Source organism: Anas platyrhynchos, chromosome 2 (genome assembly GCF_047663525.1).
Source record: "Anas platyrhynchos isolate ZD024472 breed Pekin duck chromosome 2, IASCAAS_PekinDuck_T2T, whole genome shotgun sequence".
NCBI lineage: Eukaryota > Metazoa > Chordata > Aves > Anseriformes > Anatidae > Anas > Anas platyrhynchos.
Window position 1 is genome coordinate 79,360,658 of NC_092588.1, and position 22,260 is coordinate 79,382,917.

At 40.8% G+C, this 22,260-nt stretch overlaps 2 protein-coding genes and 1 long non-coding RNA gene across 5 annotated transcripts; 1 reads left to right on the forward strand and 2 right to left on the reverse strand.

Moving 5' to 3' along the window:
• Nucleotides 1-94: 94 nt before the first annotated feature.
• On the reverse strand, nucleotides 95-12,947 carry LOC101802682 (heterochromatin-associated protein MENT). Of its 3 annotated transcripts, none has more exons than XM_038174004.2 (9): nucleotides 12,404-12,947; nucleotides 8,105-8,281; nucleotides 7,111-7,194; nucleotides 6,269-6,406; nucleotides 4,381-4,498; nucleotides 3,683-3,825; nucleotides 2,090-2,257; nucleotides 963-1,215; nucleotides 95-865 (listed from the first exon to the last, which is right to left on the reverse strand). In XM_038174004.2, exons 1-9 carry the CDS (start codon nucleotides 12,431-12,433, stop codon nucleotides 576-578), a joined length of 1,401 nt encoding a protein of 466 aa, XP_038029932.2. In that variant the 5' UTR covers nucleotides 12,434-12,947; the 3' UTR covers nucleotides 95-575. The 3 variants fall into 3 exon arrangements, with proteins under 3 accessions (XP_038029932.2, XP_071891090.1, XP_021130369.4); XM_072034989.1 differs by lacking the exon at nucleotides 12,404-12,947 and adding an exon at nucleotides 9,901-10,254; XM_021274694.4 differs by having other exon boundaries at nucleotides 685-1,215; nucleotides 12,404-12,942.
• Nucleotides 169-2,812, forward strand: LOC119715779 (uncharacterized). The gene is made up of 2 exons (XR_005263193.2): nucleotides 169-302; nucleotides 934-2,812. It is a non-coding gene; the product is annotated as an uncharacterized lncRNA (long non-coding RNA).
• Nucleotides 12,948-13,513: 566 nt separating the features above from the next.
• LOC101798932 (heterochromatin-associated protein MENT) lies at nucleotides 13,514-21,852 on the reverse strand. Its single transcript, XM_027451686.3, has 8 exons — nucleotides 20,155-21,852; nucleotides 18,653-18,829; nucleotides 18,181-18,267; nucleotides 17,666-17,803; nucleotides 17,005-17,122; nucleotides 16,367-16,509; nucleotides 15,538-15,705; nucleotides 13,514-15,019 (listed from the first exon to the last, which is right to left on the reverse strand). The coding sequence occupies exons 2-8, from the start codon at nucleotides 18,818-18,820 to the stop codon at nucleotides 14,615-14,617; spliced, it is 1,227 nt and encodes a 408-aa protein (XP_027307487.3). The 5' UTR covers nucleotides 18,821-18,829; nucleotides 20,155-21,852; the 3' UTR covers nucleotides 13,514-14,614.
• Nucleotides 21,853-22,260: the final 408 nt, after the last annotated feature.

The following is a 22,260-nucleotide window of genomic DNA, read 5'->3' on the forward strand; positions in this document are numbered from 1 at the left end:
CCCTACATCTCCGCAGGCTTTGCCTTGCTACTTATTTCCTACCTCCTCTTCCCCTTCTCCTCGTATAACTGACAGAAAACACCATCAGGCTACGAGCATTATGCGATATTATTATTATTATTAATAACAAAGACGTGCTGTTGCTGTAGCCAGAGGCTGAGCGTGGTTCTGGCATGCCCATAGCTCTAAGTGAGGCAAACAGCCCTTACAGGGGTGTGGTTTTTTGTAATTATTTTTCGAGGCAATCTGTGGAAGAATGTGTTGATGTGAAATTCAGAGATGACAAAGACTTAAGTCTGGGGGTGTGTGTAAGAAACAAGAGGGGCGGCTAGCTTTTTTGGGGGGAGGGGTGCCCATAGCTGCAATGCAGGGACCTAATCAAGGGCTAAATGGGCTAATTATAGCAAGGTGGAAGTAAGTGCAGACCACTTACTGCAGTCTGAATCAGGATGTAGTCATGAGGGCGAGGACTGGGCCTCACGTTTGCATGCACTACAGTGAGGGAAAGGGGGATGGCAATGCTACAGCTGATAGTGGCTGGGGGACAGAGCTACCCCAGCAGGCTAATCTGAGTGCTAACCAGGGTTGCTCTGGCAACACAAGGCATTGCGTGCTCCCCTAGACACTGTCATAGCTATCATTTTGGTGTAGGAGAAGCAAAAGGAGAAGCTTTGCTTCAGGCTGTGGGGTGCGTGGTCTGATAGAGAAGGAGTCCAGGTCCAGGTATCCCTCCAGCTGCAGCAGAAGTACCAGATTTTGCCCTGAGCTGGCAAACCACTACCTGCTGCTCTGCAGGGCAGGGAGTAATGCTGACTAGGGTGAGCAAAACCTGCCAAAGAAGAGGATGGTTTGGGACTTGTTGTGCCTAATAAAGAAGAGGAAGGGGTGGTCAGCTTTAAAAGTTACTTTAGGTGTTCTTGTTCTCATCACCAGGACACCTGTGGCAGCTACTGCCTCAGTACCTTCTTCGTTGACCTCCACAAAAGCTTTGTGAATAACTTTTGAGATGAAGAGGTCCTTCTTCACTGACATCCCTGTGAAATCAGCCTGAACTGGATCAAAAGCGTTTCGTATGCCCATGCTGCTCAAAGTGGATTTAAGATCATAATTTTCTTCCAGCTTCAATTTGGGCAGGTACAGTTCTACTTCAGCTTTCATCATACTGTCTGAGTTGGACCATTCAGCCAGTTTCTCATAGGTCAGCTCTCTTTCCACCTGCAATGAATTTGGGAAGAAAATAGTCATAATGCAAAGGACAAAGAGAAGACATGCACACCAGGATATAACACTCATCAAGATGTAAAATAAAGTCCAGCTACCAGCTGCGTACGCAGCTGGGATGCTCTGTATTCTTAGGACGTGATCCTGCAAAGTGCTGCGTGACTTACAGTCTTGTATATTTCCTTAAAGGTGGTAAGGTGTAGCAGTGAACCTGCAGAATAGTTCCTTATTTTTTTGCGGATGTGAAAAGCATTACTTTTTTGCGATGTCATGGTGATACTAATAGGCCCTCGGTATATGTATATATGAAAGACGTTTCTCTTAGTGCTAAGTAAGTAGGATGCATGGGACCTTGGGTACAAATAAAAATGTTTGCTCTGATCTGTTTAGAGTCTGAAACCGATCCTGGCATGACCATAAGTGGCTGCTGATACCTAGAGGGTCAGGATAGTCAGTGCTTAGTTTGAGAATCCTCACCACAAAGTATCAGGTGCAAATCTGGACTGCAAATGACATAAAATGATTAATGCAGCTTTCAGAAGATTAATTCTACGGCATGACGTTTCAGATCTGTTTTTCCCTTTCCTTGTTCTGCTATTCTGGCAATAGAAAAGAAGATACAAAATAGGCTAAGACAGTGGTGTGGACATACTTTTTTAGGTGTATCAAATATAATATTATGTTCACATCATTAACAGATGCCCTGAATCCTAGGCTGAGAAATCGTTGTATTATAGCTTATGAAACAAAGTATATACACAGCAAATCCCTTTCTGCCATAATTTTGAAGCTCATTCTTCCTCACTATTTTCATCTATTTCCATTAATGTCTCATAGTGTGTGTGATGCAACAGTATGTCAATTTTACCAGCTCCAGACCAGTAGTGTTGTCACTGATGTCATCTGGTAGGAGAATGAACATGCTGACTTCATTTTCCACATATGGCAGCTCAATGACTTGGAATTTCATGGTTGTCTCTTGAAAGATTAAAAATGTATTTCTCAGAAACATCATCTGTACTGGCTTAGTCCTGGTCTGTGAAACAATAAAAAGACATAAAAAATCAGTAGTAGTACTTCATTCCTTAGAAGTAATGAAGAAGATTACTTGCTTCTTTGAACTGAAAGCAAAGATTTGGAAACAAGTGTAAGACTCAGCAACATTTGAATATTTTTCCAGTACTGTATCCTTCAGACAGTATCACATATGCCCCTGTTCCAAAATCAATGGAATCTATGAAAAAAAATCCATATAGACACATATGCTATCAACCTGCTAACTTCATTACATGTAATGTATTTCTCACTCTAAAAACAAGGAGTGAGCTTTGATAAGCAAATAATTACTCTGTATTTCAGGTTTCCTCACAGACTGTACACTGTTGGAGTGAATGTGTTGATTGAGGGTAAGGGGTGAAATGTTGACTTCCTTTTCTTGGATGCCATCAACTCTTTTGCATACTCCCAAACAATACTGATTTTCTTAATTTGCCTCTAAGCTATATCTGTGACCTGTGCTGGCTATTCCTCTTCCTCAAACCACAGAGGGTTTGATTAGCAAATGGAATAAAATTACCCAGCAATTTTCTGCATTCCCAATCTGTGTTTATGTTCACAGACCTTTGCTGATACATCCACTCTCTCCTTTCCATTGTTACACAAGTGCAAAAGTTCATCTGTTTGCAGGCTTTTCTATCAGATATGCTGTGAATTAAACCCTCTGTGCGCTGTGTACCATGAGTAATCCTAAAAGCACATGTGTAGTGTAGTAGCTGTCAGATACACAGCCACAGTATCGACACGATTGTTTCAAATCACCTGGTATACAAAAGATATTTGCACTCATAATCTATGTCAAACAAGGTATGTGTTTCGATTGACAAATCCTTTTGCTCGCCTTTGACATAATCCAAAAAGACTCATGCAGGGAGCTACTGTGAATTGTCAGTGTGTGAATGTTTAAATAGTTAGCTCAATCAGTGTATACTGAACACATCGTCGACACGCACTTGGCTAAAATGTTGAACCCTCATGAAAATTCCACATGAGGTTTTGCACAACCGCAAGGGTACATTAGGAAAGAGCAGTAGGTTCAGATTGCTTGAACTCAGGCTATAGACTATCTGTCTCAAAAGCATAAAAGAGACCTAGGTGTCTAAATACTGCTCTCCGAAGTAGCTCAGTCCCTTTTGAAAATGGCACCTCAACACTTACAGAAATTTCTTCCTATGCTTAAGTTACTTAACTATAGTGTTTTGGCAGCAAGGAGCTACTGATTAGAGAGAAAATCTTATTCTCATGCATCTGTGTAAATAATTCTGACTTTTTTTCATAATTGCTCTTCTCACTGCGTTTATACCATGTGCCTATCTACAGGTAGTGTTGCAGTGGCGTGTGAAATGCAGGTGAAATATTTAGAGGTTTGTCGCTCTTCAGTAATAGATAGACTGAAGGAATTTACCTTGCTTAATCTGAATGGTGTCTCAGAAGTATCTTTTTCAGGAAATCTCTTTTCCCAGTTTCCTTTGAAATAAATGGCATTTACTAAGACCAGTATGGTGTGAGAATCAAGAGATCCTGCAGGCAGCAGATTCTGGATCTTCCCTTCAAAATCAGACAAATAGGACTGTTATTTCAGTATGACAGTGTGAATTACCAGTTTTAGTTGTGCTTTCTCTGTGTCTATGTATTCAACAAAAGTGCACTCGGGAGACTTTTTTCCTGTACATTTTTCATAGTATATATATGGTAAAAAGTATCTTATTTTTAAATATATTTACGGCAGTTTTTATAGTAGTTGACATTGGAAATTGGTTAAAGTTTGGACATTCTGTGAAGCTGGCTGCATGCAGTTTAAAACATTCAGAAGAGAAGACTTCATTAATCAGGGTGGAGCCATTCAGTATCTATTTCTGCCTCCAATGAACAGAAATAATTCAGAGGTGGCCATGGCTGGAAGGATGAAAGGGAGGACCTTGTAAAGAGCAGCAGTTAGGTTTGGAGGGAGCCATTCTTCAAGCCACTTAACTGCAGTTTGCTTGTCACCTCCCCTGAGTTTCCATCTCTTATGGATCCCTGGCTGCAGGAGAAATACAAGTGGAAATGCAAATGATTTGGAAATGAGAAAAGAAAAAGCCATTAGAGTGGTACTTAACTTACTCTCTGTTTCATTTTCAACCCAGGAATTGATCTGTGCTCTGACTTGTTCCGCAGCTGTCTTAAAGTTTACAGCTTGTGGTTTTACTTTGTAATACCTTGTAATGAGTTCTAAGAATTTCTGAAAGATAAAGTTGGAAAATGAATGCTTATGTAGTAAAATTTAAGCTACAAAAGTGGTGGAAATAATCACTTAAAAGGATTATACAATCTGCTAATACGCAGTTGGTGAAAATATAGTTAATTTGAAATTTAGATAACCCTTAAAATAAGGTCTGATGCATTCTGTGCTAAATATTAATTAAGGACTGATCAAAATTCAGTACTTCTGTCTCATGGAGAGTGGTAAGTCATGTTTTTGTATTTGAAATTCAAAATGGAAATTTGTTATTTTGAAATATCAAATGAAATAAACATTCTTCACCTTTTTTATCATTGTTATTTCTCAGAATGATCTTTTTATATCATTGAAATATTTTTTGCTTTGTGATGTAGAGTGCAGTACAAGAGGGAAGAATAGCCTCATACAAAGTTGAAATAACATTTTTAGATTTACTTCAGACTCAAGGAACCTGCCAAGAGTTTGTGAGGGCAATAGAGGGTCAGGCATAAAAGGAATGTTCTGGTAGGATAACATTGTGGCAGAAAACTAGAATTGACTTTTACATTGCTGTCTTCTCTGAGACAGTTCAGGGAGATTCCCAGCAGGAGATTCTCTAATTAGTCTTAAAGGGTAGATACATGAGATTGTGGAGAAAATGAGCAATATGCATTCATCAGGATTTATTTAGTTTAATGACTGAGTAATTGCTAATTACTCGGGAGATGGAAGCAAACTCCAAGATCAAAGAACCGTAATCTCATTTAAAACCACCTTCCAAGAAACTGGATGATGATTAATGCAATGTCACTTCTTAAAAGGATGTCAAAGATACAGGGAACTACAAACTCATAAGCCCACAGGGCACATGAATAAATAGGTTTAGCGGGCATGTGGATAAGCATGATGTATCGGAGCAGCATTTTGTAATAGGAAGTTCTACATTACAAATCTGTTGGAGTTTTTTTGAAGGTGTCAGGAAGCCTGTGGGTAAGAAGGTTAAGCCATGACAGCCTAATTGGATTAAAAAAAAGCATTTCAGAAGACTTCCCACCAAAGACTTTTGAAGAAGCTGAGTATCCATGGGACTACAGAGAAAGATCTCGTCCATTTAAAAAAATGAAAACCAACAGGAGGAGGAAATAGTGTTCATGGTAAATGGATATTACTATTGGAGCTCTATAGGGATAAGTGATGAGATTTGTGCTAAAATATTTAATTTATAGAACACAGATCTAAATATTTACATTCCAATATACACACTGAAACATCTGTAAATAATGCAGTGGAGGGTAGTATACAGGGCATGACTACACTTCAGGAATGAGGTGTTGAAGCTATAATGGACAGTTGTGTGAAAAATACCTGCCCAGTAATGGTCAAAAAGGCAAATATAATTTGAAGAGTTGGAAAGAAAGAAGTAATAAAAGGACAAACATTAATATGCTGCTCTGTAAAGCCATGGTGTGCCTGTGGTTTGAATTCTCTGTGCAGTTCTGGCCTCCCCGTCTCAGAAATGCTAGAGTATAAGTACCACTGACAAGGGGAAGAAGGATGACCAGGGATACAGAGAAGCTTCCTTTAGAGGAAAAACAAACCAACAGTGATGCTAACAAGAAACAGGCTGAAAAGAGACAAGGTGGACCTCTTGTCCATGTAAGACTAGCCCAGTACAGCTGTCCTCACCTTCTCACTAGAACCGCAGTGCTATCATTTGGAAAATTTTGATCTCCTTTATTATTAATACCTTTTAAACTCAGAATATTTTTTAAGCAAAAATGTTCAGCTCACCGGCAGTAATGGGTAGGTCTTCTCCTCAAACAGTTGGTTGGCACTTTTCAGCAAGTAGGTGTTTCTAGGCTTGTTGATGGCAGACAGGAGCTCTTTGAAGCCTGCGTGGATATCTTCAGCTTCCTCATGCTCAGGACCCTTGGAAAGAGACATCAATTAGTATGGAAATATTTTTTCTCTCTGGAGCATTGCACCTTCTGTGGTCATTTGAAAAGCCAGGTCATTTTAATTTAAAAGGAATGCCAAGGGCTGGAGCTCTTTTTTGAGTATCTAGCATATTTGCAGCACTACTTACAACTGGACAAATTGTTTCTGTCTGTGGGGTGAAGGTTTGATTCTGCAGAGCTGCCTAGACCTTTGGGGTCATCTGCTGATGGTGCAGCCAGGAGGTTGGATAATCTGTTTTCAGTCATAGGCCTAATTTTGAGTATCACAAGGACCATTAAGGCAGCCTTGCAGCTTTTGAGCTTTTTGAGCTTTTGACAATGGGAATCTATGCAACTGGCGCACAGTGACTTAACCTTAGGTTGGTGAGGCAGCATTCCTTGCTCTGGTCTTTCACTCATGCTGAGACATGGGCTTCTAAGAAGGACACGTGGAAAAGAACTTGGTGGTCAGAGGATAGAAGAGGTTTTGAGTTTTGCAAAGGAATGGGGACAGGCTGAAGAGGTAATGGAGAGAGATGTCTGGAGGACCACATCAGGCAGACCTTGCTACAACTTAGAAAGTCAGTGAATTACTAAAATGAATGTGGACATAATGATTTATCCTGAGGATTCATCCTGAGCCATCTAAAAGGAGAATGACATTTAATTCTCTGAGTGTTTTGTTGTAATACATACCATTTCTCTGTTCCTTGGTCTCCCCAGAGAAGGCCTTGTCTCAGAAGAACCTTCTTCTCTTCCAGTCTGGTTAAAATGAAGCACCTGTGACAATGACAAATTTTCATAAAGACAGCTTGTTTTAAGAAGATAAATGTGCTCAAGTATATGTAATTGTATTAGTTTTCTACTTAGGAAAATTCACCGGTCATGCACAATATTAGTTAGTCTACTGAAGTTAATGAGGACAAGACCTTACTCTTGGTTATACTCTATAATTATATCATAATTATATCTATTTTAGTCATATTTACTACTTAATAACAGAGCAATATCATGGCTCAGACATGAATTTATTTGGAACAATGGTCAATTCATGCTTAGTTATGTGGAATTTATTTTCAGATCGTGACTAAGCAGAACAAACAACATAGTGCCGTTCAGAGTCTTACTACTGGGATGCCAATATAAAACTCTAAAGTTAACGTATGTACATAAATAAAATAATGAATGTGCAGAATGAGAACACAGATACACCACTTTCAGGAACACCTGGGGTCTAGAAGCAGTGATAGTATCTCTGGCTTTCCTTTCTCTAGAGTGTCTACTAAGACTCTAGAGTGTCTTAGTTGCATATTAATTTTGTTAATAAAGATGTCTCTTTATTACTACTTGAGCACAACGTCAGGTGAATTATTCTCTTCAAGGGCAATTTAAATAGAAGGTAGATTTCCCAACAAGACTGCAGTAGTCTCTAATGTCAATAACTTCCCTCTGGCAACTGTTAAGTGTAAGCTAAATGTAGGGGTAGTAGTAGAGTAGGGAGCTCTTGGAAATAAACTGGAAGAACAGTGACCTGCAGGACTGCAGGCAGCGTGAATGAGATTATTTCTTGTACCCAACACGATGACAAATCGCTGTTTTCCCCATGTTGCTCCTTTCTGTTTCACATAGGCAGGTGAGTAATGCAATTCATGTGGGAACCAGCTTTAATACTGCTAATTTCACAGCTTACCTTAGCCATCTGTGCTGCAGTGTCACCTTTTGCACCCAGATAGACCATGGCGAGAGCAGTTGCAATACTCCAAGGAGCAAAGAAAATATTCTGGCCTTTGGAAGTTTCATTCAGCTTTTTGTAAAGGTCCAGAGCAAAGCTGTTGGTTGATGCTGAGAAAGACTCCATCGATACAGCCTAAGGTAAATGATTGGCAGACAGAGGTGATGACTGCTTCTTTATGCTTAAAAATAATAATAATAATAATAAAATAAAAAATAAACACAAATAATAATAATAATAAGTTAATGGTCAAAATACTGCATAGATACCAAATACAGTCAGATAGCAGGTCTCTTTTTAAGACCTGCATTATTTCTCCCTTTCCCATCACTCCTAAATATTTATAGTCTTGTTTCAACCCTTTTACTTAGCCATCATCAGATAAGCACTATTTTAGCTAGGAATGTTTTGACAACCAAAAATATTAAAAAATAAAAATAAAGCATTTGCTTAAGTTTCATATAATTATTCTTTGGTTCTGAGGTTGTGAAACAGAAGCATTTCCTACTGTTCTTCTTTGAGCTCTTCTCCTTATTTCTTTAAACTTCCTTAACTATTACTTTCCACTGAAAGAAGCGTAGTGAACTCATGCAATTCCTTACTTGTATCTAAAAGGCTTCTAGAGATCTGTACGTTGTTAAATTTTCTTTGTGGAGATAGATCTACATTTGGTACCTGTAGCTGGATTTGTTAATTACTGTTTTTCAAGTAAACTCCTGTATCTTACAATCCCAGAAATTCTGAAATCTCCATTGCCTTCAACAGGATGAGGACTGCTCATACCAAAGACAGTGCATGGTTGCATCAGGTGCAAGACTAAGCATAAGATCAACAAAAAACAACGAGACGTTTTAATCCATCTTCACCCACAATTTTCATGCTTAAATCAAAACCAGCAGTCCTTAAAGACAGTTGCCATGCAGTGTTAGAGATACCTAGAGCCTCCAGGATCCTCGAATTTGGATTTCAAAGCTTCCCAAGGCTCCAAAACAACTTCCAAGCCTTCTCAGGAGTGCTTCAGAGGTGGACACCCTGCAGCCTTGCTCATACCTTGTCCTAAAAATGCTGAGGTATCTCTTACTGCTGTGCCTGGAGGAGCCGATCAGCTAGATACTCTCAGAGCATATCTAGGGAACAGGGCTGGGATGGATGTTTTTGCCTGAAGAATTTCAAACCAATCTCTCTGTTATTTCCAGTGTGTGCCTGAACTGAATCTGCACGCAGCAATCAGACATTTCTCAGGCTTGACAGAGAGAAAAAGTGCAGGTTTGTGTGAAGTTCATCAATCTACTAGACAATTTGGTCATCTGGGAAAGAAAAAATCTGGATGCCTGATCCAGTAGTTTTTTTATATGAATGAAGCAGAGGCTTGAGCCAATACACCCAATACTGTGTTACAAAGTCATGCTGTCATGTGTCTCTAGGAGAGCATTTTGTCCTTCAGTCTATACTCACTCCCCTGATCTTAAACCAACTCATAGCCTGGTGATTAAGGTAGGCACCCTGCCTACTGTGAGGAAACTTTCTGCCCTCTCAGGCTGCACAGGTTTTGCACAGTCTGGGTTTGCATCCTGATCACTGTGCCCTTTGCATGGTGTTTTCCAAAGCGCTGCAGTTTGTACTAAAAAACGAGCAGCCCCTTCCCCTGCATGACATTTATGCCATCATTTAACTGCTTAGTTCCAAAGAATTCATACAAATTTTTAAGACTTCCAAAATAAAGCTGGTTATATAGATATGAATGTTTACACTACCTGAATCCTGCGAGAGAGGGAAGAGTTAAGATGTCTTCAGTCAGGATCTGTTGGTGGTATGTGAGGCAACGAATACTTTTGGAAATGTAGAAATGGTTGCACCTCCCTTTTCTTCCCTACATCCTCCTCTTGTATTAACATGCCCGTTCCCTCATTTATTCCCATTTCTTCTCTCCATCACCAGCTTGCAGAATTTACAGAGAGGGACAGAAGGAGGGTGAGGTTCAAAATCACTGTTATTTGGTATGCGTCCCGAAACGTGAAGGCCAGTATGCCTTTCTCCCAGTGCTGTCTGGCCTGCAAAACTATGGTAATTGCAGAAGAGAATAGAGCCACACTGCATTGATAAGGGACACGCTGAAATAATTTTATAGCTTCCTTTTCTTCTTACTCTGTGAAACTGTGAAATTAATATAAACTAATCTAAAAGATTTGACTGAAAAGGAGTGCTGAAGTAGGTTGTTATTGCTGTTGTCAGATGGCAAAGTGTGACTGTTGTCAAATTTCAGAGGAGAAAGGTTTGAATACTTGTAGCTGTCAGATCACATAAAACCCTTATTTTGTGATGTTTTACGTTTGTCCTCTTATGTCTCAGAAATCAGATCCTCAAGGAAGCTCAGAAGGTGCTACCACAATCACCTAAAATAAACGATGAGGTGTAAGTGAACACTGGGCTCACTTGAAATATTGGATGGTGCTAGGAGGTGAAGGTGTTTTAGATAACTAAAGGCCCTGCACCATACCAAGCTCCTTATTCCTCTGTTACAAATGAGGGGCGTTTGGATCATCCACAAAAAACTGCTTGGAATCTCTGCTTGTAATGACTTGTTTTACTGAGGCTGTTTGTTGTGTTGGAGTAGAGAGTGAAAACAGCAAAATGTGTAAAGTCAGAGATCACTAGAGACGTAATACAAGGCAGTTATCTGTATACAAATATTTTACTTTAACCAACGTAATTAGCAATTCCAGTTTTCCTCTGCTCTTATCTGTGTGTTTTAGATTAACTGCATTGATCCATTTCCTTCGCGATTGTTATTTATCTGTTGTGCTACATGTATGGTTACTTAGGAGTGCTCCCTGCCCACAAGTATGACAAATGCAGAACAAACAGATTACCAGCATGCGGTCAACCTATATGGAAAAATCATCAGTATAAAGAGTTCAAACGCATATTTAGAACTAGAAATACATTTTTGTGTTTTTATCCACTTTGAATCTGACTGATATGTATGCCATACAAGGTTTCAGGAGCAATACATGTGCCTCTCTTTTTTTATATATTATTTCTAAGTGTCTGCATTTTTCATAGGAATATCCATCTTGTTTTCTTTCTTCAGAAATATAGCAGACACTTTTATGTTTAGTTATGTGCTTAAGAAATGTTCTTGCTACATATCTGAAACTGCTGTTAGCTATTTTTTAGCTAAATGTATAGGAGAAGGAAAAAAAAACAACTGTTAGTGATGATAATTACTGTCCTACACACTACAAAGATTGGCCAAAAATACAGGAAGATTAAGAAAGGTTGCCCAAATTGTGTAGACACTCTTTGTGGTATCCATTGCAAGATCCTGTTAAGTAAGAGAGAGCAGAGTTTCCAAGGGGAGCAAACACGTGAAAGAGAAGGTGCTCTTGGTTTTGCCATGCCACGTAGAGGAAATAGTGACTTGCTGCAAACAATGCTGGAAACAGTGTTTTGCAGCATCAAACTCCTGACCTGTTGTCTGCAAATGCATCGGCCTCTGACAAATGGTCATAAGAAGTCTTCTGATAAAACTAGTCATTTTCCTCAGGCAATCCAATGAAGTGATTTTGGACTTTTTGAAGCCATCTTTCATCCCCAGCTTGCTCAATGTGGATGTGAGGTTGCATCTTTCTACCTGTAATTGGTTTACTCAGTAATTTGAGTGGACTCTTAGGGCATTTTGTTTTTTGACAATCAGTTCTCTTGTGGTTGCATCTGTTTAAAAGCAGCACAATTTAAAATCAGTCCTAGACTAAGTCTGGTTATGTTTTGTTGTTGTTGTTGTTGTTGTTGTTGTTTTAATGCTGTGGAAAATCCCATTCAACTGGTTGAGATACTCAAAACCCAACTGGACACAGTCCTGACCCCACCTGAGCAGGGGAGTTGGACCAGATGACCTCAGGTGGTCACTTCTAGCCTGAACAATTCTGTAAAAGGTTAGCCTCAACTGAGGGCCAGACCCTGGTTACCATGAAAGCAGTACAGAGAGTCACAAACAAAACTCTTCCAACTCCCCTTTTCCCCTTTACTTGTGGTATGAGTGAGGGGATGCACAACATTCAGCATGGAAAGACCTTTCGTTGTGTTTGGCACGGGACTCTTCCCATCTTTCTTTGGGCAACTTCTGCTATTACACAGCATGACTCTGCAAACAGGGTTAGTCTAAGACAAGTTTAGTCTTTCCCAGTAATATTGTTGAATACACACAGCATAGACCTTGAACTAATATGCCATAAGGCCAAGAATTAATATGCTTACCACTCTGAGGAGCCTTTGCTGGCCAGGCATTACTCAATGGAGAGAGGGCTGGTCTTTGTTGCTCCCCAGAAGACGCTGAGCCTTGATGGTGCAGGTTGTTGCCTTCCAATTACTGAATTTTTTTAATTGAGGTTTCAAAACCTCTTTGTGTTAGTGTTTCTCCTTTTAAATCCTTGCTATGCTAACTATTCAATCCTGACAATAGCTCCTCTATTTGTTGTTTTACTTGACTTAGTGTGTGTGGCCATTACTTACAAGCTTTTTGACACCTTAATGATACGTTTCTTAATAAAGCTGAGTCAATAGTATGCAGTTGGGCTGCACCACTGCAGGTCTGTGATGACAGACAGCTGAACCCTGTTCTGGGGGTTACAGGTAAGGGAGGGCACTGATTTTAGAAGCAGCACTTTGTACAGGGAAGATGATGCAGGTGTACTTTGTTGGGTGGAGGCATATTTCCAAACAGACTGCCTTTTGTCGAGGTGGAGGGTGAGCTGTAATTATAGGTGGAATTTTGCTGAGAGTGTATGTTTTTACAGTACTTTCCTCCTCAAACCTGGTTGCCTGATATAATGTTCTCTGATGTGTAGTTGCTTTGTACTATAATGGCTACAAAGCTTTGTGCAGTTCCTTATAGGCATAGGAAAGCACAGAAAGAGATATTTGGAAGCTGCTTTTCCGGGCTATAGGCTCAGGTTGGACTTCTTATTTCTAGTGTATTGTGACAGGCAGATGAGCCTTCTCGGTAGGTTCAAATGGAGGCAGGTAGTGCAATAAGCTGTGGTCAAAAAGGGAAAAGGAATGCTTACCATGAAAGAAAATTCAGATGCTTTGAGTCTCTGAGCAAAAAATTGCTCACCAGAGTTTGATTTGATTTGTTGTGTCTAGTAAATGTGTAGAATAACATGTTGAGTAAGGGCATTTTCAGTGCTGTTTGATGCCTAGAAGAATTAAGACACTGGTGTATTAAGACACTGACCCAGCTCTTTGTCTTTTGGGGTGATGTGGTGGTTGGTTTGGAATGGCATGGGTAGAAATGTGTGTCAGCCATGCATTGTAAAGGATGCTCTAAGAGAACCGGGTAAGTCAGTACCCTGAGTAACACAAACACAATTCCGAGTTCATTTATTGATTAAATGCAGATCATGGCAAAATTATGAAGTAAAGCATCAATCAAATTCTCACTGGTGTTTCTCTCAGAACCAGAATGATCTTGGCTGAAACGCACTCTTAACTTACAAATTGTACGTTTATCAATGCATGATATCTGATATCAGGAAACTGTGCAGGTATTACCAAGAAAACAGGTATAATTACATTAAATTAAAAAGAGGAAGCAGATTTGGATTCTGGAGTTTTTTGATTGCATATCAATAAGAGGCAGCAAGCAATAAGACATGTTGCTTGTAGTTTTCTTAGCCTTTATGCTGGTTGGAACTCTTAGCAACCTTATCCTTGAAAGTTTAGAGAAATTAGGACATACTGCAAAATGAACAGAAGTTGGCAATTAAATGTTAAAGGCTGGACTGTTTTCCCTCACTGCCTCATTTTTTCATGAAGCTGCAAGGGCGATATAGAGAATGCGATGTACCTGTGTATATGTGGTGAGATGGGGAGATAAGGGACATTTTGAGATGAATTTGGGAAATATTAAGTATTTCACTAACTTCCAACAATCTTTAAAATAGTGAAGATAAGGAAACTATATTTTAATGCAAATGCATGTTTCCCAGTAAGGAAAAGAGAGTATAGTATATAGATTTCTACATATTTTTTTATTTTTTCTCTTCCTTAGGGGATTTTTTCCTCTTTAAGAGGTCTAAAAGTATAGGCTGCATTTCCCTTGAAGTCAGCACCAGGCACGGGGCTAGATGATGGGCTGCATGCAAAAAGCCTTTATGACTCCTCCTTACTCTTGAACAACAAAGCCAGAAAAGCAGGTTTGATGCAAGGGAGCAAAATTCAGCATTCTGCTTTCTGTGAAAAGCTGTCTCATTAGCACAATGGAAAGCAGCTGCGGAATGACAGTCTTTGAGGCACAGGGTGGTCTCTGGGTGCTGCCTTAGTTGGGGGTGTGTGGAAAGGAAAAGGACATAAACTTTCAGTACCTATGGCTATATGGCTTAAGGCTGAGCTTTGAATGCTGCAGTTCACATTTTTCTATTGATAAGTGAACTTTAGATGCTGTCTGGGAGCAAGGAGTAACTCATTCTAAGGGGAGCAGAATCTGCCAAAAAAGAGGATGCTCTTGGATTTGTTGTGTCTGATGAAAAAGTGGAAAGGGTGATCAGCCCTGAATGTCAGAACATTGGTAATAAGTGCAGTTGTGGCTATGGTAACAGCAGTAGCGGCAGCTGCCTCAGTGCCTTCCTCATCAACTGCAACAAAAGACTGGTGAATAACTTTGGTGATAGCCAAATCCTTCTTAGCACCCATTCCACTGAAATCAGCGTTGGTGGTGAAGGCAAGGCGCATTCCCATGATGCTCAGATAATCACTGAGGTCGAATTTCTCCTCCAGCTTGAACTTAGGCAGCTGCAGATCCACAAGAGTATTTGTCATCTTCTTTGAATCAGCCCACTCAGACAGCTTCTCATATGTCAGTTCTCTTTCTAGCTGTTGTTCAAGAAAGAGAAGAAATTTGATAATTGCAAGGGAAACGCAGTTGGTTATAAAAATATTTTTTTCACCAATTGACTGAGTTTTTAAGTGGCAAACTTAGCCTTTAGATGAAAGCATGAAATATAAATTGGTTTCACTGATGATCAGAGACAGAGTGTAAAGCAAACAAGGGACACAGCGTTGCAAGTTTTTGAGCACCACCTCTGCCAAATTCATTGCAGAAAAAATACAGGGCACCCAACGCCTGCAGCTGCCATCCCCTGAAGTACTTCTGTCTTCTCTTTTATTTCAGTCATCACGTGAAAGAAGTTGCTGGGAGATTCCCAGCTGTGTGCCAAATGGCTTGGTCCAGTTACGTACAGATGTCAAGAGCAGGATGAGATAAGTATTAAAAGAAATTAATTCAGCCAAACTGCATGTCCTCAGAGGGGGAGATATGGTCACTAGTCTGTCCTTTTTGTTTTAACATCTGGGTGGTGATACAAAATGGATATAGCTTTTTTTTTTTTTACCTGTTCCAGACCTGTAGTACCATCTTTGATGTCATCGGGAAGTAGGATGAACATACTGAGTTCACGTTTCACGTACGGTAGCTCAATCATTTTGAAGTTCATTGTTTCCATGATAAGAACTGGAAATACATGTCTCATATACATCATCTTCACAGGCTTAGACTTGTTCTGTAAAGTATTTATGTATGGGTTACAAATTATGCCTTGAAAAGAAGAATGAAGATGACTTATAACAGCAATTTGTCATAATTTTTCCACAGCTCTTCTTGACTGGGAAATATTGTAGATCTTGGCACTTGCCCCAGAGCATTTTTCTGGGGAATGAGTTGACTGATTTTCTCTTTGCCCCAGAACATACACAGCAGCCCACAGAAGGAGGAAGAGAGAAATGTCTGCAAAGATTAGGGGGACAGAGCAGGCATGGCATACAGCCACCCAACACTACAGCAGAGAAACAGCTTATGGTTTAAGAGAGCAAATGTTGTGCAGTTTTTCTTCACATCACAACCCTTAGAAGACAACACTCATTTCTGTGCCAAGGGGCTCACGATGAGGGGAATTTTAACCCTGTTTTGCAAAAAGGCCTTACGTGACTCTAGTTAGTTTTTGGAAACTGCATAATCTATCTGGACCTAGTTATCCTTTGCCTGAGCAGTGTCTTGACGCTGCATAAATGTTGGTGAGCTGACCACTGCCATGTTTTGCTGTAACCAGCTTTTCAGAGAGTCTGTTTAGTGCAGGGATACGTAAGGACTGATGAATGGAGATAGTGCAGCAGGAGGTGCTGTCACCAGGCTGTTCGCTGCAAGGAAGGCAAAGAGGAGCTCACCTTGCTCAGTCGGAAGGGTTGTGTGTTTGTAATTCCTCCGTTAAATTTCTCTTCCCATTCTGCCTTGAAGTAGATGGCATTTACCAGGATCAGCTTGGTGGAGCTTTGCACATCTTGTGAATTCAGCAAATTCTTGATTTTACCTTTTGAAATCAGAAAAGTCAGGTTTTATTCCAGTGTAGCATGGTGAGGGCGTTTTGTTTGTCTTTCCTTCAGTTCAGCTCTGTAGTGAAAAAGTCCATGCCTCAGTTCCCTACCCCCCTAATTCGCTTCCCTGGCACAAATCAATGAGTCTGTTTGCTGTTTCCAAAGCTGCCACAGCTTCATGGCAAGCAGCAGGGAGCAGAAAGCTGTGTGCTGCCTCTGCCAGCAGGTTAGGCCAGGCACGAGGAGGCTCACACCTCTGGGCAGTGCAGGAAAGTTCCTCCAGGCAGGCACCCATCCCCACCTGCCTTGGAGGAAGTTCCCCAAAGACCTCACTGAGGTCTGCATCAGGTATTTCGGGCTGTCCCAGTTCTGCTTTTGCTCTGCCCTCCCACTGCATCTCTGCTTGCTGCCCATTCAAGGGCACCTGCCCAAAGGGAGCGTCAGGCTGACTTATTAGCAGAGGGAAGATGTTGGGGTCAAGCTCAACTTACCCTCAGTTTCCTTTTCCACCCAGGTGTTGATTTCTTTCCTGGATTGTTCAGGTGCTGTTTTAAAGTTAACCTTTTGTGGCTCTGCCTTGTAGTATTTCTTGCTGAGCTGTATGTATGTCTGGAAAATGGCAATAAAAGAAGTTCTATGATGTACTGTATTTTTTCAGCCCCCAAAAGGAAGTTGTTAGCTCTTGGATTTCATGTTAACTTCTTGTGTATAGAGGGCTGTGGGGTCTAGCTCTTTGCCCTCTATTGGGCTGTGAGTTAACAGTTAAGAATTAAGGACAGAAAATTCCCTGCACTTCTTCCCAGTTTAATTTGGAGAAGGGAGAAAGACTGTGCATGTCCCATGGATGTGCTTATTTTAATGTCCCATTTACAATTGCATGTGTTGCAAATCCTAATAATAAATTTCCTAATAATAAAGCCATACTGCATGAAAAGGAATCCTGCATTACTGTCAAAGGATCCTTATATACTGGGAGAAGGCCAACTGGTATTTTCCAGTGAAGCTTATCACTGGAACTCAGGGCTCTTTATGTGAAGTACTGGGGGACAGCTTCAAACCCGTTCCATTAATGACAAGTAAATACAGTGAAAAACTTTTTTTTTTTTTTTCAGCTTTTCTTAACCCTTTCTGAGGTAAAACTGTTCAACTTACAGGCAGCAATGGGTAGGTTTTTTCCACATAGATACGGTTGGCACTTCTCAGTGAGTAGGTGTTTCTGGGTTTGTTCATGGCAGTCAGGAGCTCCTTGAAGCCAGAGTGGATATTTTCAGCTTGCTCATGCTCAGGGTCCTTGGAAAGAGAAACCATACATTTAACAATTACATTTTTAATGAAATTTTCAAAACTTGCAAAGTGATGCATGTGGGGAGAGATTTGTGTTCCTCTCTCTTGTATTTTCTCTCTCCAAATTTACCACCACTGCAGTTTGCAGGGCTCTGTTAATGACTGGTTTACCATACAGTAAACCTTCCAAAATATCCCAGCGACTTGTGCTTCTTTTGAGTCTGAGTGAAGAGAGCTGAACTTGAACGTGTTGTGAAGCATGTTGGGTTTTGTACTTTAAATATAACGAGAGATACAGGTGAGAAATACTGGACTGTTAAAGCTATATCTGGACATTTTGATTCTGGAGATTCTTTATCTTATCTATTTTCTCTAATAGATACCATTTTTCTTCTTTTTGGTCTCCCCCGAGAAGGTCTGGCCACAGAAGACGACCCAGCAGCTCCCGCAGCTTTAGTGAAATGAAGAACCTGCAGACAGAGTTTCCAAAGGTAAGAAACAGGCATGAAGGGACTTGCATGACCTAAAGCCTAATGGAGATAAAATGGTTGTTTTGTTTTACTCCTTATGATAATTCATTCTGCTTGGGTGACTAATCAAAGGGATGCTGAAGTTGTAGCATGTGTAAATCCCACAGAGTAACAAAGGACAGCACTGCTCCCCTCCCAGAACATCAGCGTTCATGCAGGCTTGCCACAAAGCTGAACTCCCTTGCACAGCAGTTGCACTCAGCAGTAGCAATGCATTTGTGTAAAGCCCAATGGTTTTCCCCAAAGAGGAACACCAGGCATTTCCCCAAGTCTTAACAGGAGTGCTGGGCAATGCTGGGCACCACAGCTTCACAGAGCAACCTACCTCTCCTATCTCTCTCGCTGTATTGCCTTTTGCACCCAGGTATGTCAGGGCCAGAGCAGATGATATACTCCAGGGGGAAAAGAAAATGTTTTTGTCGTTGTTGGTCTCATTCAGCTTCTTGAAAAGATCAACTGTAAACTTGCCAACTGCTTCTGAGACCTGTTCCATTGCTACAATCTGGAAAGAGGCAACAGAAGGAATTTTACTGTTTGAATGTTTAAAATGATGCATGCAATGCATGTTAGTGAGAAATGTTACATGTGCAACACCATGCATGGGCACCTACTAAAACTAATAGCCTAGTAATATGTTTTATCTTCCATGCAGATACTGTTTGCCACCTGTTAGGAGCAGAAATTTGTTAGGTTTTTGTTATTCAGCTGATATTTCTCTATTATTATATGTATGTCCTCTTTTACAGAGCTGCATTTTTCTTTGTGTTTCTTTCTGCCTTTGGTTTTCAAAAGGGTACAGATTTTTAAGCTGCATATTTTTGTTTCATTTCATTCTTAAATTATTTATCAAAGTAATGTTCTCAGGGGAATCTAAATATCTCTGTGGTTTTAGTGCATGGGGTCATAACACATTGAAGCTTCCTGCTACCTCATTTTTGATCTATATAGAATTAAAAGCTGATACTGAGAATGAATTTATGCATAATTCTTAGGCTTATAGGCTTTCCCTGTCTAGCTACCCATTTCAACTAGTATCATGTATGGCTAAGTTGTTATTTGCTTTTAGATTGCAGTATTTTATTCATGAAGTCTAACTGACACCTCTTCTGTACGTTCTGACTATTTTATTTTCCCCAGAGATTGGTGAATTCCTTGAAGCTAGAAGTATTCCAGACTTTGGGATATTTGCCCAGTAGTACCTGCTTCATGTTTTCCAATCAAGAGACCAGAAAATGTTGTTGTTGTTATTGTTGTCATCATTATGTAAAGAAAGCTTGATACGTATGGAATGGCACTGCAGAAATATCTCAAGTCTACAGGTAATTATGGAGTGGTTGCTTACCAAACCACTACAGCTCTTCTGGCAGTCACTGTGAAATCTATACCAAATCTGTACCACAGAGTGATTTCCTCTGAGAACTTGGCCAAATAAGCATCAGGATAGAAATCTCTCTGCTCATCTCTAATGTATACTCCTCTGAGTCTCTGGCCTGATAATGCACAGTGCTGTGCTGTTGCAGAATGAAAATGGCCTTTACTTCACCTGAAGTATGGGACACCTTTATCAAACTAAAGATTTTAATTAATAAGACAGTTACTGCCCTGAGAAAATCTTCCTTCTTGTGATTAATTCTGCCCTCAACTAACTGTTTTCCTTAGCCAGACAAGTTAATTTTCTCTAAAACTTGACACCTAGAAAAGCATATATCAAGAGCAACGATTGCAGTATAACACTGGTATGTTACAATTTACTTATACAGCCATGCAAGGTACAGACCACCTTTTAAAAGCATCAGAAAAGTTACTTAAATTGGTTTAAATATTTACCTGTGATCCCGTGAGAGAGAAGACTTAAGTCTTGTCCTCAGCCAGGTTCTGTGCCCGTGTGTTAAGCAATGAATAAATTTAGAAACATGGTATGGCTTGCACCTCCCTTTCCTTCTCCCCTACATCCAGGCTGTTCCCGCCTACACAAAGCTGCTCTCTACTGAACCCCCAAAAGATGTCATGCAGTTTTGTCCTCCTTGTTGACCTTGTCACATTTTAGTTTTAGGCATTTCAAAGGGACAATGTGGATTATAATCTCAGTTTTGCTGTTCCACGGCAGTAGTCTACTGATAGGATAGCAAAACTGTTCATCTACTCCAATGGTCTCCTGATGTTGTGTAGACAGCTTGTCTATTTTTAAAATAAATGAACCTAGTAAAAGGGTTATGGAACCAGAATATATGATTTTAGTTTCTGAACGTAAGAAGTTATGGTAGGCCTCATTCACCTCTCCAGCTTTGCCCAGCTGTTACTCTTGGGTTTTGAACAAGGTACATCAGCATTAAATGGCAAGATATCAGTGACTGAATTAGACTCTGAGAGTCCAGCTTCAGAGTCAAGATCAGAAGGAGCACAGGCAGAGGCAAAGCCGTGAAAGAGGTAGGGCTGGGCACCCCTGCTTCTTGTCTTGGTGAAGAAATCCTGTTGCATTCTTGGCTGGGAAACACCTATGAGAAACTGCAAAACATTGAGCTGGTGCACCGTAGTTGCATGTCCTTGAAGAACAAGGACTGAAACAACCCCACTGGCAGGACTCGAGCAAAGATGGAGTGGAAGAATACAAGAGGGGCAAACATGGCATAGTGGTCATCACTCTGCTGTCCCAGGAGAGAGCAGGGCTGGTGTTGGGTGGTGGGAGAAGAGGAAGGTGGTGGCAACATCTGTAAGAGTCTGGGGGATAGGGGAAGGGGAATGCAGGAAGGGAAGGAAACTGTACTGTGTGCTAAGCATTTTGCTGCAAGCCTGATTACAGGAACAGAATGGGTCAAGCCTTCTGAAAAGTAGCAGAAATCAGTGTTGTGCAAGGCAATGAAGAAATGCCAGAAATTAAACAAGTGGTGGTTTTAGTATGATGAGCAGAGTCATCAAGAAATCAGGATAAGATAAAGGCTCACTGAATGGTTAGGTGGTGAGAAAGGCCACGCTGGAGAGACTCCAAGTTCCAAAGAAGTATGCTGACAGCAAGCAAGCTGGCTCCCTCTGCTAGTCAAGATGCAAGAATGCCAGAGAGGATGAGAAATGGAGATGAGAAGGCAAAAGGGGTGTTGACAGCAGAGGAACAGGAGAGAGAATCACACAGGTTGGTTGACAGGGATTTCCAGAGGCCAACTCCCACTGAGAGCAGACCCATCAGTAGATAAGGTCAGCCACAGTCCTTCCAAGGGTGGAGTTTCCCCGGCTTTCCTGGGCAACCTGCTCCAGTGCTGTGCTGCTCACCAGGGGAAAATGTTGTTCTTCAGCATGCAACTCACCCTCCAAGTTTTGTTGCCATTTGCCTTTGGTAAGGACCCAGCACCGCCAAGAGGACATTAACTCTGTCATCTTTGCAACTGTGCTTAAAATAGAAAAGGTGACTGATATTTCCAATGACTTTAAAGGCCTGTGCCTGAGTTTGGATGCATGTTGTCAATGTTTTGTTTTTCCTTGGCCTCTTAGATATGGCTTTTATATGTTCCCGAGGAACACCAGAAAGTGCTTGAGAGGCTTGTCCATGGAGACATGAAGCCATTCCATTGGGCAAAGCACAACATGTTGGAAATGACACACAGAGATCCTGTGACATGTTTCACAGCTGAGACAGAATGCAGCACTTGTGAGGCTGGATGGGGATGGAATAAAGCACTTGCTTTACAACACTGTCCCTGTGCTCCTTCCCATATGGGAAGCAGAGCCAGAAGAAAGCAGAAAGGACTCACTGACAGCCAGCAGTCTCATCTCTGCAAGGAAAATGGGGTCCTGCTTTCCCAAGAAGGGATATTTCTAGTGAGATGCTGTTGGTATGTGCATGTGCTGTAACAAGACCCAGTCCTTCCCTCTCTGTTCTAAATACAGAGAGCTAGGAGCATCCTCTACAGATGTGCAAGACTGATTAGGATGCTCTCCTTT